The 18665-nt window shown below is 43.0% G+C and overlaps 1 protein-coding gene across 2 annotated transcripts in view; it reads right to left on the bottom strand.

Moving 5' to 3' along the window:
* LOC147012126 (uncharacterized) overlaps positions 1-18665 on the bottom strand; it is a 146445-nt gene that overhangs the window by 80431 nt on the left and 47349 nt on the right. For both annotated transcript variants that reach the window (XM_085858460.1, XM_085858459.1), the window contains exons 5-8: positions 17830-17962; positions 12771-12894; positions 12488-12584; positions 11345-11456 (exon numbers count right to left, since the gene is read on the bottom strand). In XM_085858460.1, coding sequence (XP_085714586.1) covers positions 11345-11456; positions 12488-12584; positions 12771-12894; positions 17830-17962 — 466 coding nt within the window. The remainder of the gene's footprint in view (positions 1-11344; positions 11457-12487; positions 12585-12770; positions 12895-17829; positions 17963-18665) is intronic.

The raw sequence follows: 18665 nt of genomic DNA, 5'->3' as shown, positions 1-18665 counted from the left end.
TTCCTTATTAATAGGAGGTGGACACGTTGATCCTCAGATATTAAAACGCGTGCGGGAGGGGCAGAGCACAATGGTGGAGGGACAGACACGGAGAAGCACAGTACAAGGGGGGGGGGGTTTACACTCAAACCCCACTACAAATACACGGATAGAGCTTCTTAAAAAAAAATACACCCGTGCGGGAGTGACGGTCATTTCTGCGAGAAAATATATAGCCTCCTGAAGGTAGGGCAGTTTTGCAAACTTTGAAGTCATGTGACGTGAAAACGAAAGCAAATATCGAAAATCCGGGCCGACCAAATTTAGATATTGTCTCATAGATTCATATGCCACAATAAAATTCAAGATTGCTTGAGAAATGTAGGAGGAGATAGATTTTGAAAATCGTCATTTTCGCATGAAAATCGTCATTTTCGCATTTTTTGCCAACTTTGAAGTCACGTGACACGAAAACGAAAGCGAATATCGAAAATCCGGCCCGACCAAATTTAGATATTGTCCCATAGATTCATATAGTCAGGAGGCCCAATGCAGAATAGTGTACGACCCTGCTGATTCCGTGTTAGAATAGTGCAACAGGTGTAAATTGACTGTCCAGACACACAGAAACGTGAATCAACTTGTTGCCAACTCTGGATATGGATAGTATGGCCGCCATGACAGTTTACAAAATGGTCGCCATTAAATACACTTTTCGTCATATTTCAGCCGCAAATTGACATGAAATTACAAAATTAGGGTCGATTTCCATGTTTTTGAGCATGCCTGAGCTGATGGGAGTATAGAAAAAAACATTGCTCCATCCATTTTCTAAAAATAATATGACTTGTTTTTCACTATATTATTTTTAAAGAAATGTTCAGGCTCGAATTAGAATGTCTGATTATACAAACCACAATCAATGAATTTTACAACTTTGCTATAAAATGAACCTAAACTACATAACTGTGTGTTTTTCTGTTACCCAGGACTAACTGAAAAATGAAAGCCGCAAGATTTCTCACAGGGGGTTCAAGGGATCGAGAAGAAGAAGAGCATGTAGACTGGAATAAATGCTTTATTTGCCAGGACAGTTCAAAAACTAGCAAGTCAACGCCACTTCGAAAGACTACAATCGTTGGTGTGAAAACTGTAGCTGAATGTTGCAAAGAAAGAGAGAAATATAATGACGCTAAATATGTTGACTCATTCTCAAGAATCAGAAAATATTCTTTACCGGAGCATGTCGAAAAGATTCAATGGCACAAATTCTGCGATAGTGACTTTACTCACGCACAAAAAATAGACAGACTGAAGTCAAGGATTCAGCCACAATCTGTGACTTACGCAGAAGAGATACCCACAACATCAGGTTCCTCAGAGAAATACCATGTCCCAAAGTCACTAAGATCCGCGCACAGCGCTATGGATTGGTCAAAATGCGCTTTCTGCCAGACTGACATTCCTGGAAAAGCTGGTGTCCTGACAAATGTTGAATTTGATCACACATCATCCAGGATGCTTAGTTTGGCCCAATTTGACCCCACCATGCGTCACAGGTTTGCAGGTGTTTCAGACTTGATGGCAGCTGAAGGTAAATATCACCTCAAGTGTTATGTTTCTTTTCGCAAAATGTATAAAAAGGAGAGTGGAGAGAAAAACCAGTCTCCTGAAAGCATCTGTTTCAGAAATGTGATGAACCAGCTTGAGAAAGAGCTGCAGAAGGGACATGTATTTACCCTGAAAAACATCTGGGAACACTACAGCATGCTGTTATTGAATGATTTTGGAATTGAGGCTGGAGCCTACAAAAGCTACAATTTCAAGCAGAAAGTGGAGGTTCACTTTGGTAGTGACAAGGTGACATTCGTGCAGCCATTGGATGTCACAAAACCCCTCATAGTTGCGTCCTCAACTGTGACAAAGTTTGCCATGAGAACCGCCGTGAATGATTTATCTGAAGAAGGTGAAAGTTCTGAAGAAGATGAATTGGCCCAGTGCAGTCTGCCTCATCATGAGAACGAGATCCTTAGCTGGATCTTCAGAGTGGGCATAAAGATTTACAGTGACGTAAAACACTCTCCAGGGCATAGCATTATCGGTGGACTGAACACAGAAAATGCAGAGCGAATTGTACCTGAAACCCTGTACATGCTTGTAAAGCTTCTTTGTGGTGGTGACAGCACTGACAAGATGGACAATGAAGAAGCGGATGAGACAGATACCAAGAACAAAGTTCTGAGCATCTGCCAAGACATTATTCATGTGGCTTCAGGAGGCAAAAAACTGACCCCCAAACACCTGGGCCTTGGCCTTGCTCTTCACCAGGCTACACGCTCAAAAGAGCTTGTCAATCTTTTTCATGCAGCTGCACACACAGTTGGGCACGATACAGTGAGGCGCATTGACACAGCAATTGCCAATGATGTTATACAATGCTTCCGAGATAGTGGAAATGTCATGATCCCAAGGAACTTTCTCAACATCCCAACTACCACAGGATATTTGAGATATTCTAATGACAACATTGACATAATTGAGGAGACGCTGACTGGGTCTGGCACTTTTCATGCAAGTCAGTGCGTGGCCCTCAGACGCAAGGGAGAACAAGAGCCAGTGATGGACATTCAGATTAAACCTGGCCGCTCCAAAGTTCTCAGTGCCCCTCCTGAAATGACAAGCGTCCAAGAGGCCAATATGACCAACTTGAAGCCAGAACCTGTTTTCTCTGAACCACTGCAGCATACATGGTACTCACCCGTTGAACAGAAAATCAAAGCAGCCAACACTCAGGAGCTTGCCTGGATCTTGGCCAGATTGCATCAACAAAATAATCAGGCTGTTCCAGGCTGGAGTGGCTTTAACCAGAAGATGTCCACAGTTGAGCCACCAGTGACAGTCATCGGGCCAATGCCGATTCTGAATGCCCCAGCACATGACTGACACGCTGTGGACGGTTCTACAGAAATGCCAGGCAATGACAAAGAAGATTGGGGAGAAGTACACTGTCATCACTTTTGATGAACAGCTTTACTGCAAAGCAAAGATGCTGCAATGGGATAAGAACGGCTGTCAGGATCTGGTCATCATGCTTGGAGGATTTCATATCCAATTGAATTTCACGAAAGTACTCGGACAGTACATGGATTTGTCAGGCCTGGAGAACATTTGGATGGAAAGTGGAGTCCTTGGTGGAAAGGCATGTGAACAAGTAATCAAAGGGAAAGGGTGGAACCGTGTCATCCGCGTTCACAAGTTGACTTTAGAGGCACTTTGGTCCGTTCTCTGGGCATGCTTCACAGCATGGGCCAAAGAAAATGACAAGCTCATCCGGGATGACTTGAAAGGTGCAGCTAGAAGAGTTTCAGATGCCTTTGCCAACAAAGATGATAGAGGAATGAATTCCTCTTTTGGAGAACTTTTGTCTGAGGTGGAAGAGGTGCAGGTCCTGTTTCAAGAGTTTGAAGCTACTTGTTCAGAAAATGACACCTTTAGATTCTGGAGAACATACATGAAGTTGATCTCCATCCTCTTGAGGTTCACACATGCTCTTCGTGAAGGAGACTGGATCCTGTTCCTGACATCATTTGCTGAAATGCTTCCCTGGTTTGCAGCATTTGATCATTTCCATTACTCTCGCTGGGGAGCTGTCTTCCTTGCTGACATGCACATGTTGCCGACAACAGCTCCAGAAGTGCACAGAGGTTTCCTTGCAGGAGACTTTGTCACAAAAGAAACAAAGCAGAAGTTCAATGAAATACCTGATGACCAGGCAATTGAACATGTGAACAAAGCTGGCAAAGTAGCTGGAGGTTTGGTTGGAATAACAAAAACAGACTCCGCCCGTGACAGATGGCCTCTCTCTTTCAACGAAAGAGCTCAGATTACCAGAGACACAAAAAACATGTTCACACTCGCTGGCAGTGAGGAAGACGACAATGATGAGCATGACTGTGCGCATAAAGATTTCGGTCCCAAGAGAATGATCCAAGACCAAGAGTATGTGCTAAAGCTCATTGACCTATTCAAGACCCACAATCCATTTGATCGCACTTCCCCAGAATTAGTCTCAATTACGACAGGGGACATTGCCAGTGATGTTGTGACAAGTGATCTCTTGAATGCTGAAATCACTGGAAAGCAGCTCGTCATAGACTTCGTGGAGGACCGGTTGATCAATAAGACAACAAGGTTTCATGACAGAATCAAGTCTAAGAATCTGCACACTTTCGAGAGCATGTACACTGTTGAAGTCAAAGTGGGAAAGGAAAAAATGGTCACACTAAAGGCAGACAGAAAACTTCTGACACGTGTGGTGACAGCAATGCAGGCAGGCCGAGACGTTGACATGAACAAAATGCTGGAGCAAGAGATATGCGCAGTTCCTCTGTCATTGGCAATGCCTAATGGCAGATTACGTCTACCTCTGAACAAAGCTGACCTTGGCAAGATTCTCCAGCAAGGCTTGCCAAACGTTGCTCCAGAACCGTTATCGACATGCACTATCATCGATGGCATGGCACTGATCCAGGCACTCGGGAACAGGATGAATGCTAAAACGCTTGGTGAATGGGCAGATTCTGTTGCAGATCATATTAGTCATGTTTTTTCCAACTATTGCTCCAGGGTTGATCTTGCCTTTGATCAGTGTAGGAAGAAAACGATCAAATCAACAGCTCGAAGTCAGAGGATACGGGGCAAGAAAGCAATCAGACGAGACGTGCAAACAAGAAGCCAGTCCATGGGGCAATGGAATACACTCATCTGCCTCGATGAAAACAAAGCTAGCTTAGCAAATTTTCTATGCACAGAGTTAGCAAACAAGTTCCAGAATCACGAACAGGAGCTGGTACTGAATGGAGGCTTCACAGATCCTACAAAAGTGTGGACGTCGTCAGGGAGAGATGTCTCACACTTGTCATCTCCTGAGCACGAAGAGGCTGATACTCGCATTCTTCTCCATGCCAAGGAAGCATATGAACAGGGGTACATGCAAACTGCTGTTGTTAGCCGGGACACTGATGTCCTCATTCTCCTTGTTGCCTATCAGCCGCATCTCAGTCCCTTTCTCTGGATGAATGCAGGGACACCCAAAAAGCAACACTACATTCCCATTGACTCCATCAATATCCCAGATTCGCAGAGGGAGTCACTTCTGGCATTTCATGCAGTGACAGGTTCAGACAGCACAAGCCAGTTTGCTGGAATTGCGAAGCGCTCTGCATGGGCTGTCTTTCAAAACAACTCCCACCTGTTGAATAACCTAGGCAAAGAGGAAATTCCTGATGAGAGTGTGATTGCAGATGCTGAGTCATTTGTCTGCAGGCTTTATGACCCTCATGGCCAAGATAACTCAATTCAGCGAGTAAGATGTGATCTGTTTCTCAGTCTGACCAAAGCTATTGAGAATCTGCCTCCAACTCGCGATGCTCTGATTCTACACATCAAGCGAGCGCACTACCAGACTTTTGTGTGGAGAAGAGCCTTGGAATCTGAACCACATCTACCTGCACCTGAGAACTGTGGGTGGGAACAGGTCGTCAAAGATGGCAACGAGACATTTCAGCCGCGACTCATGACTGCACGGCCTATTACTGCTTACTGTGTAGAACTGACGACATGCAAATGCCGTGGGTCATGCTCAACTCGACGGTGCAAATGTACACAGAATGGACTGCCTTGCACGAAAGCATGTGGATGCAAAGCCCTTTGTAGGAACCCGTTCAGTGTACAAGCCGATCAATAGCTCTGAAAATTGTACTTGGGTGTTCTCACAACACTTTTCTCTTCTGCAAAGCAACGTAATTTTGTGTTAGAAAGAATCTGACAGCTGTTGAAATAACCTTTGACTGACTGTAAACCCATCTCCATCAATAGTGCTAAACATTTTCTTTTTCACATTTGTTGCTCGTATGTGCATTTTCAATTTCGTCTTTAAGTTGTCAATTATGTGAAAAGTTGTGATCCAGTACAAAAATAAAGCACAAAATAGTGTTCCTCGTGTCAGATTACATAGTATTTCACAATAATGACAAATTTCTGGCTAGTACAATTTGCAGTAAGAAAAAGACTAAATCTGATGGCGGCCATTTTGATTACTGTCATGGCGGCCATAATATTCAGATGCAGACTTGGCAACAAGTGGAACTAGACTTGGTCATGCCTAGACTCTTCAAAAACACCAGTTGCACCATTCTAACATGAAATCAGCAGCGAACCTATTTTCTAGGCTAGCTACAGATTTTGGCTTCTAGACTAATATGCCACAATCAAATTCAAGATCGCTTGAGAAATGTAGGAGGAGATAGATTTTGAAAATTGTCATTTTCGCATGAAAATCGTCATTTTCGCATTTTTTGCCAACTTTGAAGTCACGTGACACGAAAACGAAAGTGAATATCGAAAATCCGGCCCGACCAAATTTAGATATTGTCCCATAGATTCATATGCCACAATCAAATTCATGATCGCTTGAGAAATGTAGGAGGAGATAGATTTTGAAAATTGTCATTTTCGCATGAAAATCGTCATTTTCGCATGAAAATCGTCATTTTCGCATTTTTTGCCAACTTTGAAGTCACGTGACACGAAAACGAAAGCGAATATTGAAAATCCGGCCTGACCAAATTTAGATATTGTCCCATAGATTCATATGCCACAATCAAATTCAAGATCGCTTGAGAAATGGCGGAGGAGATAGAATTTGAAAATCGTCATTTTCGCAACGGACGGACGGACGGACGGATCGTCACCTCTCCTCTCAACACCAACATTATTAGGTCATGCTCGAAGAGATGACCTAATGAACACATTTAATGAAAATACACAAATATTTACAAAGAAAAACAATTCAAAAGGTAATGATAATAATGAAGTAAATAAATCCTAAAGTCGAGGCACCTCTCCACACGGACTTAAATACAGACAAAGTGGAAAAGAAAAGAAAAGAAAATTCCTCCTTTTATTCTTGTACTTAGCTTGACCCAAAGCTGGTCTTTGTGGAGTTTGGCATCGAGGCGCTTCCACCAGCACGTGCAGACGCGCGCAAAATGGCGCCGTCACTTCTCTCGTAGCAGGACAAACATAAGCCAGGCACTCCGCGACCGGCATTCAACACCAAGGCTCAGAGCCCCAGTGCAGCTGTTTTGTGCGTCGATCGTCCTCACCGACCCGCTATGACATACACGACGCTCGGGATCCGTTTCTCACGACTCATCCAAGCCAAAGTCCAGCGTCTTGCTACGTGCGTGCGATCACCCTGAACTCCCGCCTCTGACTGACTAACGGTGCCGAAACCACCGTTTCCTCCTCCGAACTCTGCTCTCACGTTTTTTTTTTTTTCCTGTCTCTGTGTCTGTCTCTGTGTCTGTCTCTGTGTCTGTCTCTGTGTCTGTCTCTGTGTCTGTCTCTGTGTCTGTCTCTGTGTCTGTCTCTGTGTCTGTCTCTGTGTCTCTCTCTCTCTCTCTCTCTCTCTCTCTCTCTCTCTCTCTCTCTCTCTCTCTCTCTCTCTCTCTCTCTCTCTCTCTCTCTCTCTCTCTCTCTCTCTCTCTCTCTCTCTCTCTCTCTCTCTCTCTCTCTCTCTCTCTCTCTCTCTCTCTCTCACACAGATACAACAAACCCTTCCTCTTCGACGTCGCCTCCGGGGCATGGCCTGCTTGCTCGAAACCTGGGAAAGCAGGGTTTCTGCCTGCTCGGCTAGCTTCTGACGTCACGCCCATCAATCATCCGCCTCAGGGGCGTGACTTTGCCCGCCTTCACCCTTGGAGGCGAGACTTCTGCCTGCTAGGCACGTTTGTTTGTTTCTCATCATGCTTTTGGTTATAAAGACATTGGGAAAAGTCACAGGGGGGGGGGGGGCAATTACATACTTGGGAAGCGGATTCTTAAACCCTTGATAATTAACACGACGCCACCCCCCATGTAGTGACACGAAACACTTAAGCTCACAGTTTTCCTACTTAATTACATCGAGATGCCTCCCACATGTCCACGGACCAAACAACTCTATTCAATGCTAAATTTCCTATTAAATTCCTCCATCCACCCACACAACCATAGCAATATTATGTGAGATAAATAAATATGAGGTGACGCCAATCAGCTTGGTCGAGTGAAATACCTGCGTATGTAATTAATTAGTTGGGAGGCCGCTGGGGAAATTGCCGGGAGAGTTTTTTATTTAAGTTATTTTTTTAGAAGGTATTATGTACACGTACACTTTAATATACACTCTGTGAAAATTCATTTGTGGGAGGAGGGAGGGTAAGGGTAAAGGTAGTGACGAGCTGGAAGCCTATTGTTTTTGAGGTAAATAGGTCAAACGGTCAAAGACACATCAATCATAAATTTTCATTGTATTCACTTGATATCCATATTTACACTGTATATAAAACCGAAAAACATGGGTGGATGGTGAACACTCGTCGAAGTGAAGTGAGCACGTCTGTTACGTTTTGTTTGAGCATAAGTGGGACCATGAGTATTGAGTACGTCAAATAATTCCTTATTATTGGACCTTGACAATGTCTATTAATTACATCCATTAAATATGGACTATTGGACCATACCTTTTAGACATTTAGACTTTTAGAGCCCTTGCACCTTTTAGACTCCTTAAAACTTTTACCATTTTAGACCACTTTAGACTCCTTAGACCCGAGAGATCTGTAACTACTTTTGAAACATACCCTTTTGACCATTAGACCACCTAAAACCTTTGAGACCCACTTAGACCCTTTAGAGTTTAGATCCTTCAGACCCTTAAGACCCTGAAGACCTTGGAGACCCAACAGGCCCTGTTATAACAATTACATCCCGAAGTCCATATTGACCCCAATAGATCCTGAGATCCCAAGATCATTTAGAACCCGGAAACTCCGTAGACCCCATTAGAACCATAAAGACAAATAAGACGCTTTTGATCCCGAAGAACCTTTGGGATCCTAAGACCCTTAAGACCCCCTTAAATTCTGTAGACCCTACATATACTATAGACACCATTAGAACCCTTAGACCCTTCAGAACCCGAAAACCCTGTAGATACTACAGACCCTGTTAAACCTAAATTAGAAACCCCAAGACCCTGTTAGACCCTTTAGAACCATAAGACCCTTAAGACACCTAAGACCCGATAGACCACATTTGACCCCCATTAGACCTGTAACTACTGTTGGAACATACCCTTTAGACCTTTTAAGAACCTTTTAAGACCCTTCAGACTCCTGATGACATCTATCTATAATTCCAGGAATCTGTGTGTGTGTGTGTGTGTGTGTGTGTGTGTGTGTGTGTGTGTGTGTGTGTGTGTGTGTGTGTGTGTGTGTGTGTGTGTGTGTGTGTGTGTGTGTGTGTGTGTGTGTGTGTGTGTGTGTGTGTGTGTGCGCGCGTGTGTGTGTGCGTGTGTGTGCGTGTGTGTCCGCTGTTTCTCGACAACCACTGGTCCGACCTAATTGAAACTTGCCAGGTATATTGCTGGGGACATGAGTATGTGCCTTTTCAAGGTTTGATATTAATCGGACAAGTGCTTCCCAAGTTATGGCCATTTATTTACCAAACCAATAACAGGACACGTTACTGCGTAGGCGTGGCCGATGGGGAAGAGATCCTCAGCCACGTTCCTCATTACGGGTTACAACGTACGGTCTTCCGGATAGTGATGACTTACTGTATTCTAATAATTTCTCGATTTCTTATGCGCATTTATAGATAAACACAATGCCCCAATCCAGTCGTCATTTACGAGAGTGAAGGAACGGCCTGTGCAGTTGTTTGAAAGTATTTTTTTGCACGTACAGTCACGCACATATGGGCACGCGAGAGCGAAGGAACGGCTTGTGTGGTTGTTGTTTCTGGCACGCAGTTTGAAAGTTTTTTTTTCTTTTGCACGTACTACTACGCACGTACGGCCACGTACATACGGGCACGTACTAGTTTACACAATTTAGACTGCTTAGACCCCTTGACCCTTTGATCTTTCGACCCCTTTAGGCCTTAACTACCATTGGAAAATACCATTTTGCTCTATGGACCCGGATAGACCCTTTTGACCTTTACACCCTGAGACACCCGAGACCCTTTAGACCTGTAGACCCGCTAAATGTCTTTAGACGCACACCACACAAACATCTATAGTCTTCTTGCAATATACAGACCACTTTTTTCAGCAAGTAATGTGCAATCTCCAGTCACCCGGACGGTTGTTACCCTGCCTGGTTGAACAGAAATCGCACACTGGGTCATTGAATTGGTTCACCAATCAAAACCTATAAGCATAATGCTGAGGTCAAAGGGTCAAAGGTCAAAGTCACATAAAATTATCCATTTTCATCCGATTGACTTGATATTTGAATAGTTTGCATATTTGGTCACTCATGCCTATTTGAGGTCAAAATGTCAAAGTTCAAGTTGCATAAAATCATCAATTTTCATCCCATTAACTTGAAGTTTGAATGGGATTCGCATATTGGGTCACAGACCTGGTCCACCAAGAATCAGAACGATCAATTTCACCTTTTTGACATGTCGATGGTTTTCATGACAATTTCACCCCATCATAATCAAAAGGGTCTTTTATGAATTTAATATTTATTACCATACCTCAGTAATTTTTTTAAAGATATCAATTGAAACTTACGCAGCACATTCTTGTGTGTGTGTAATATATGTGAGGAAAATTTGGTGAAACTTAAAGGTCAAGGCGATCCAAAATATGTAAAATACCTATTAGGCTGCAATATTAGAAGATGCATCAACCAAATTTGTTGAGCATAACATTCAATCAAGTAAGACACTTGATCGGTAAAATGTTCAAAATTACCAAATTGTTGTTTCAATGGCAACAATTGTTTATTTGGAATTCGCAAGTATCGTTCTATGCACATCTTTCTTGTTTGTTCCTTTTTCTTTTAGCAGGATATCTCAAAACATTATGGGCGGATTTGGCAAAAACTTGGTGGACAGGTTGGGTGTGTGACTGGGACAAATTGATTAAATCTTGTGGAAGATCTGGATACGAGAATTTTTTTTAATTCCCAAGTGATTCTTCACCATTGAGAGAGAGGCCCCAAAATGATATATATAGCACGATGTTTCAAAAAGTTGTGAATGGGGTATGATAAACCCTGGTGGATGAGTTGGGTCGGTGACGAGGATGAATTGTTTCGATTTTGATGAAGATCCAGTTGCAGATCCGGCCTATCAGTGGGATACAAAATGTAAACTGTTCATCCTGGTGGAGGTATGCATTCTACCAAGTACCTTTCTAGTTGTAGTTGTCGTCATTCCACCCAGAATCCCTTCTCCTGACATTAATTATAACACTTTCTACCTTCCCAGACCCAAGAAAATGGTTCTCCCAAATTCAGACCTGTGTCTTTGCACTTTCACCAGGCGCAGCCCCAAGTCCTTTCAAGACCAACTTCTGCAGATCACGCCAGCTGGCTGCTCTGGCCAACCATCTGGAAAAGGGGCTTCCAAACCTGGACAATACATATGTCACGAAACAAACAAACATCCAAACTATTGCAAGATTTGCCAATACAAAAAGTGTGGGGGAGGGAAGGGGAGGGGTAAGTTAAACATTGCAGTGCACAAGATAGAAGTTGATGAATCAAAACATCCAGGAAGTACAATGTTGAATATATATATATATATATCAAAAATTAGAATTGGCTTACAATTATATCACTTGACAAATTATGAATGTAAAAAGATGACCATAATCACAGTACTAATACTTCAAATTATTATGTTTTTAAACGTGATTGTGGTGGAGGAAATATACATGTCATAGCTACTAGGCCTTCAACATCCACAAGATAAGACAAGATGGTGCAGGAAGTCAAGATGCACCCAAAAGGTCATAATGACCAATGAATGTAAATGCCATATCCGCATAATGGTAGAATTACCAGCGAGATGGCAAATACAAATACCTATTAACAGAGCCCCGAGCATCAATTTACTGTATAAGTGTCGGTAGTGCTCTGGTCTGGCTTGATAAAACACTGTTACTGCCTGCCAATAGCAACTAGGACAGGGCTGGGTCAAAGCAATCAGTGGTGCCGGCTATTATGCATTTCCAAAGCTCAATTACCACCCAGAGGAAGAAAATTCTTAAAGGCAAAAGAGCAGGCTCTCAGCACTCCCCCCTCCAAATCATCTCAGTGCTAATTATAGGTCTTAACCATAACTTCTGAGTCACCCTACCTTGCCACACTCACCAAGAAGGAAGCTAAGTACATTGCTCCAAAATTATGATCACAATTTATTTGGTGAATATGTAAGCATAACACCTATTATTGAACAACCCAAAGACTTTGGAGACAATTATGACAATAAAATTAATAACGAGCAATTTCTTCCAATCAAATGTCAAACTCGAGTTTGTTTGTTTTTTTACAGGTGTGCTTGGAAAGAAAACCTGAGAAATGGATTGCGTCGCTTTAAACAGTGCCACGGCCACAATATGATGTTCTTTGCAAATGGGTTCATGGTCAAAACCCCTGACCTGTAGCTGGTGCTTCCACTGCCACAGCGATTTGCCAATAGAAGCAGAACATGCTCTGCTTGGACATGATCTGGAAGCTCAGGGGACAGATGGCCATCTGACAGGAATAAGGGAGACAGACAGCAATGCACTTTCAAAGTAAATTTAAAAAATAACAATCAAGCTTAGACTTAGAACATTTACATCAAAAAGTGTAAAGAAGTAATGAAAATAAACATTTTTTGAAGCTTAGCAATGCAGTGACAAAACACGTGACAAAATAAGGAAGAACAACAAAACCCACCAGGGCTGGGCTCAGGTGGCGTTTCAAAGCCGTATATGGCGTCGGCTTCATGAATGGTAGTCAGGTTGTCGTCATCACCGAATGAGCGATGAAAACCATCAGTGTAGAGCTCTGTTAGCACCAGCTAAAAGGCACAACAACAAAAAAAAATAGAGTGAGATCGCCAGGAAAGTCACTCTCTTACAGATGATCTTCACTTGGTACGGTGGAGTCTAGTTAAAGCAAATGGCCCAGAATGTATGCACTAGTTTCAATTGCGATCGTACGGTATTGTACAACTTATCAACTTTTTTAATATCTGGGTTAGCTTGTTTTAGCATTTACCTCTAACTCTCTGACTCATGATGCTGAGAACCCTGTTCAAATCCCAAATACCATATCGATTTGTCCACATCGTCTGCTCGCGTCCTTGTAATTCATGAAAAAGTACGCCGATGTCTTTGAATGCCTTTGGCCAGCTTGGGTGACCCTTCTGGTATTGGCAAAGTAACAATACCGCTAGTATCGTTCTTGGAGTCATGGGTACGTGCAAGCTACCACACCACAGTCAGGTCGAGTTCCATTGCTGTAGTGCCGATCAAAAGCTGTATTTGGACCTACTGTAAGATCGAAAATGTCAATCAACACAGATCCTGACCGAGGTTCCCCTGAAACTATGCATGTGTCATAAAGGGTCTGTGTGAAGCACATAATCCAAGACGACGACGTCCATTGCCATAAGACGAAATTCATTCTAAGGCCCCAAAATAGTGTTCGTCCCATGTTGATGAAAACAAATCATGAAAACAAGTTAATGTTTGCATACAAAGATAAGGCACGTGCAAGAGCTATTATTGAGCAATCCCAAAATTATGACCATTTTTAATGACAACTTCGTTGGTGCAGTTGTATTACACGTTGTCCTGTGATATCGAGTGGAGGAATTTTTTAAAAAAATAAAAAAACGAAGAATGTTCTTCTGCCAAAAGTGACATAACATTATAGGCGTGATCCTCCTCCATCCTGCTCGAGAAGGGCTGCATTCTGAGTCTATGTTCAGTGGGTAGCACAAATGACTTGCACAACAAACAACGAGGTGTGGTAAGAAAAAGCATGAAAATTGACTTACAAAAGGAACACAGAACAACATATGATGAACCGCCTGATACTTTCAAACATATTTCACAAAATAAACTTGTCGGTACCATCAATATACCATCACGATGTGCGGCGAGACCACTTACTTAATCTCCAACGCGTTTGCTCAAGTGCTACACTTGCAAAGACCAAAGCATAAAACATACACGTACAGTTAACCGACATCACATAAAACCTACACATAATCCCCACAACCCCCAAAAAATTCACTTAGGGTTTACTTTAAGGCCCCCTTCACCATTCAGTTGGGCTGGCAGGATGGCTTAGAGGTATGTACGCTCACCCCTGAGCCGTCTAGCCTGGGTTTGAATCCCGACCCAGCAATAAACTGCCATCCCAGTGTTTCACAGGCAGGGTTATTAATCAATGTGTGTGGTGTCCCTCGGATGGGTGTTAAACTGGGCGTCCCATCTGCCACCATTAGTTGGTGGACGTTAAAGATCCCACGGTCAGTGTCCTTCACGAAGAGTAGACAAGCTATTGACGGCACTACACGGCCAAATTACAAATTATTGCCCGAACCGAAAGGGGGCACTGCATCAGTGGCAGAGACGCGCTCCCAGCAATGACCGGGATGGCAGCCCGATCAGCTGCCACAGGCTGCATATGAATTCAATGAACCGTTCCGTAATCAACCGATGCAGCTCACGGAAAAGTTTATGCTTAATTTAATTTCCATAAGTACTACTATTAGAAACCACGAGTTACAACAAAGGCCACTACTTACAAACAGGTCACACACTTATCAGTTTACTTACCTTCACAGTAATATTCATTTAAAAAAAAAAAGGAAAACAAAAGTGAACACTGGTTCGATGGGAATGAACAAAATTGGTTCAACAGTTCTTCACCTCAGCTGTGGTTTTTACGAGCTCCAAGCACAAGGATACTCGGGGGAAAATACGTCCGGGCTGCCGTTATTCGAGGGCAAAAAGTCCAATAAATACCATCAACGTGGCGGCATTCAAGATGGCCTCTTCCTGGATCAGTAACACTGGTCAACAACAAATTTGTTGTCTGCATTTTTTAAGCTGATTTAGGACGAATCTGATGCGCTGAATCCAAAACTCACATTAGTTTTGTTCAATCAGGTCAAGTTTTTGAGATATGGCCACATGTCGTTTTTTACATTTTTGTTCACATGTACGCATGTGTGGAGCATTTTAGAAGAAGTTGGTGGGGGTAAAATGTCATGTCAAATAATTGTTTTGATTGGAAATAATTATTTTAATGACAAGAAGTATTCAGGTACGATAGTTCTAGGTGATTATGTCGAAAAGGGATCAGTTTGAAGTCATAAAACCTCAAAATCTTCCAAAAATTGGTGAGGCAAAGCATAAAGTTCGTGGATCAAAACGAAAGTTAATGGGGCAGATTTTGTAATAATGTGATACAAAAAAGTTGTATTTCTTGAAATAACGAACTCTGAAGAATGTACAATACCTACATGCGCCAATTTATGACATGCGCTTCTGCTCAAGCTTGGAGTGCCACAGTACGAACCCAAAGATTGGAGACTGTTCATTGACAGCAGCAAGCGATCACTGAAATGTGTTCTGCTACACAACGGCAACCAGTTTGCCTCTGTACCCATCGCTCACTCGACTACACTGAAGGAGAAGTATGAAGCGGTGAAGTACGTGCTGGAGAAAATTGGTTATGATCAGCATAAGTGGTTTATTTGTGTTGACCTGAAGATGGTGAACTTTTTGTTGGGACAACAGTCTGGCTTCACCAAGTACCCATGTTTTCTGTGCATGTGGGATAGTAGGGACCGTGCTCAGCATTACACGAAGAAGGACTGGCCTGTGCGGGAGGAATTGGTGCCATGCAAAGAAAGGAACGTCATCAACGACCCTCTGGTGGACAGAGACAGAATACTCTTCCCACCGCTGCACATCAAGCTCGGCTTAATCAAGCAGTTCACCAAGGCTCTGGACAAAGATGGTGACTGCTTCACTTACTTGTGCCAGGCTTTTCCAGGATTGACCATGGAGAAGTTGAAAGCTGGCATCTTTGATGGTTCTCAGATCCGTCAGCTCATCAGAGATCCAGAGTTCAAAAACTCAATGAACGAAGTGGAACTGGAAGCGTGGAAGACATTTGTTTTGGTAGTGAAGAACTTTCTTGGCAACAATAAGGCCAGAAACTACGCAGAACTTGTCAACAACATGCTGACTGCTTTCAGAAACCTGGGCTGCAACATGAGCATCAAGATGCACTACCTATTTTCACATATGAACCGGTTTCCTGAGAACCTGGGTTCAATGAGTGACGAGCAGGGGGAGAGATTCCATCAGGACATGAAGGAGATGGAGACCAGGTATCAGGGTCGCTGGGACGCAGTCATGATGGCTGACTACTGTTGGAATCTGAAGAGAGACCTCCCTGCCGCTGAACATTCCAGGAGTTCAAACAAACGGAAGTTCAAGCCCTGAAGTTTGAACAGTGGTGACGCAACATGCAATTTAGTTGTACTTACCTTTATCAATGCCCACCATTCAGATGACAGTAATCGATGTTTCTATCATGTAATCAATAAATGTTGTTGGCAAAACATTTTTTTTTCTTAAAAACATGTTTAGGATGATATGTGTTGACCAAAATCAGCTGATAATGCCACAAAAATGTAATTGATTTTGTCACAAGATCTGATTTTTTCAAATCAACTTAGCACAAAAACCTGACCTGATGGAGAGAAACGGATGCCATTTCCTGATTCAGCAGTGCCAGAATACCCTAATTCACTTGTAGAAATCTAGACAACATTCAGAAAGTAAAAAATTGTTGACCAGTGTAATCAAACGTAGCAATCAGTCTACAGCAGATAAACAAGGAGCCGTGCTGTTGTGCTTAGCCGTCGTGATTGCAGGGAATGCTTTGCGTGACCCGAAAATATTTTTACCATTTTGCCGCAACAAGAAACAGCATCAGCAGTTCAAACCGTTTTCATCACCTGATGAGAACCACACGACCACGTCCAATAATATTCCTCCGAGGACACTCCAGGAGGAATGCTCGCATTGTGGCATCAAGAAGATGGTGGATGATTTATACGAGAGGAGATCATGTCGAACAATGCAAAATATATAAGTATGAGCAACATTATGTCCTCCGTGAAGAGTAGGCGAGCTATTGCCGGCACCATAAACAAATTTCAAATTTCTACCATAACCAGCAGAGGGCATTTCATCAGCGGCACAGGCGTGCCCACAGCCAATGATGCTACCCCGCAGCTTTGTGCTGCCTACAAACAAAGAAGAAGAAGAAGAAGAAGCAACATTATGCGTGTTTTGCAAGAGTGTTCCATAAACCAGAAAAATGTCCAAATACTTTATCAACACTGGAAGGGCACTCGGTGGAGGGCATACCTCCGCCACGTAATGCTTGATCCACGAGAACATATCGGGCTCAATACATTTTTGAAATATCATGCTATACAATACTATATCGGTTTAGCACTCTCTCTCAATGGTGAAGAATCACTTTATACATTAAATAATTCTCATATCCAGATCCAGATTCGGATTTTCACCAAAATTGACTCAATTTGTCCTTGTCACACACCCAACGTGTCCACCAAGTTTCGTCCGAATCCGTCAACAACTTTTTAAGATATCGTGCTATATATTAGTTTGGCCAGATCTCTCAATGGTGAAGAATCACTTCAAAGTTCGAGTCGTCGGATCCGGATCCAGATCTTCACCAAAATATAATCAGTTCGTCCTTGTCAAACACTGAACCTGTCCACAAAATTTAAACTGGATCGACTCCAACTTCTTGAGATATCCTGGACACAAACAAACAGAAAGGGGTGAAAACATAACCTCCTTCACCTTCGGTGGCGGAGGTAATAAGAGTGATCATGCGGTGAAAAATCTTCATATTGCTTTTCATCTCACCAGCACAGTCCTTTCCATACCTGGGAGCGGGCGACACCAGATTCATGGGCTAGGATTTCCCTCAGACGAGCCACCTTTCCACCTAAAGGTATAGCTAGGCCAACTCGTCGGCAGCGTGGGCTCCGTGCCCAAACCACCGTCACACCCAACACCCTGATGGGGAAGCATGGGATAAAACACAAAAAAATACTGCCTGTTAAACAAAACGACTCGATCATCACTTCAAGTGTTGCATTTGGTTTGAAATAAGTCAGACCTGTACATTTTCAAGGTATTTCCTAGTGTGCACTTACAGCATCAATAACCCTATTCATTACTTCAATGACACTTTAAATTGCAATGGAACCAACAACTAACTATAATTAAAAAAAAATCCTTTGCAAACCAGCCCAAAATTAGAACACCGTTTCAAAAACATAAACCACGTGGTGATGAACGACAGAGAACCAGGAGTGACCGCATTGCCTAGTTCAGGACACACGAAAAGGCTTTGCGCTCCTCTCCGTAACAACGTATCGTTTCATTGTGTGGTCTACTGTCTCCCCAACTCCGACGACTCGATATACGAGGCTCCGTCTGCAAACTTTGCAAAACCCTGTGCTTTCCTCTCACCCTGTTCGCTCTTCCTAATCTGTGGAGACTGGTTGCTGATGTACCAGGTCGCTTGTTGGTTCACATATATCAATACATACATGGTCTATCTTAGCCGCTAAAGCATTCTGCAAAACACCTGGAATTACTCGGTCTCTTCCTTTTCCAACACGCATCTCCTGAAAATGACAAACCATTCATTATAGGATCCTGTCATGTCAAACTTGTCCCGATACTCATTGGCTCTTCTGATCACGTGCTGCTC

This window comes from Eptatretus burgeri, chromosome 15 (assembly GCF_056783735.1).
Source record: "Eptatretus burgeri isolate ZD-2024b chromosome 15, Ebu_testis_v1, whole genome shotgun sequence".
In the NCBI taxonomy this organism is placed as follows: domain Eukaryota; kingdom Metazoa; phylum Chordata; class Myxini; order Myxiniformes; family Myxinidae; genus Eptatretus; species Eptatretus burgeri.
The sequence above is the reverse complement of the archived record's forward strand: the minus strand, read 5'-3'. Positions and strand labels throughout refer to the sequence as shown.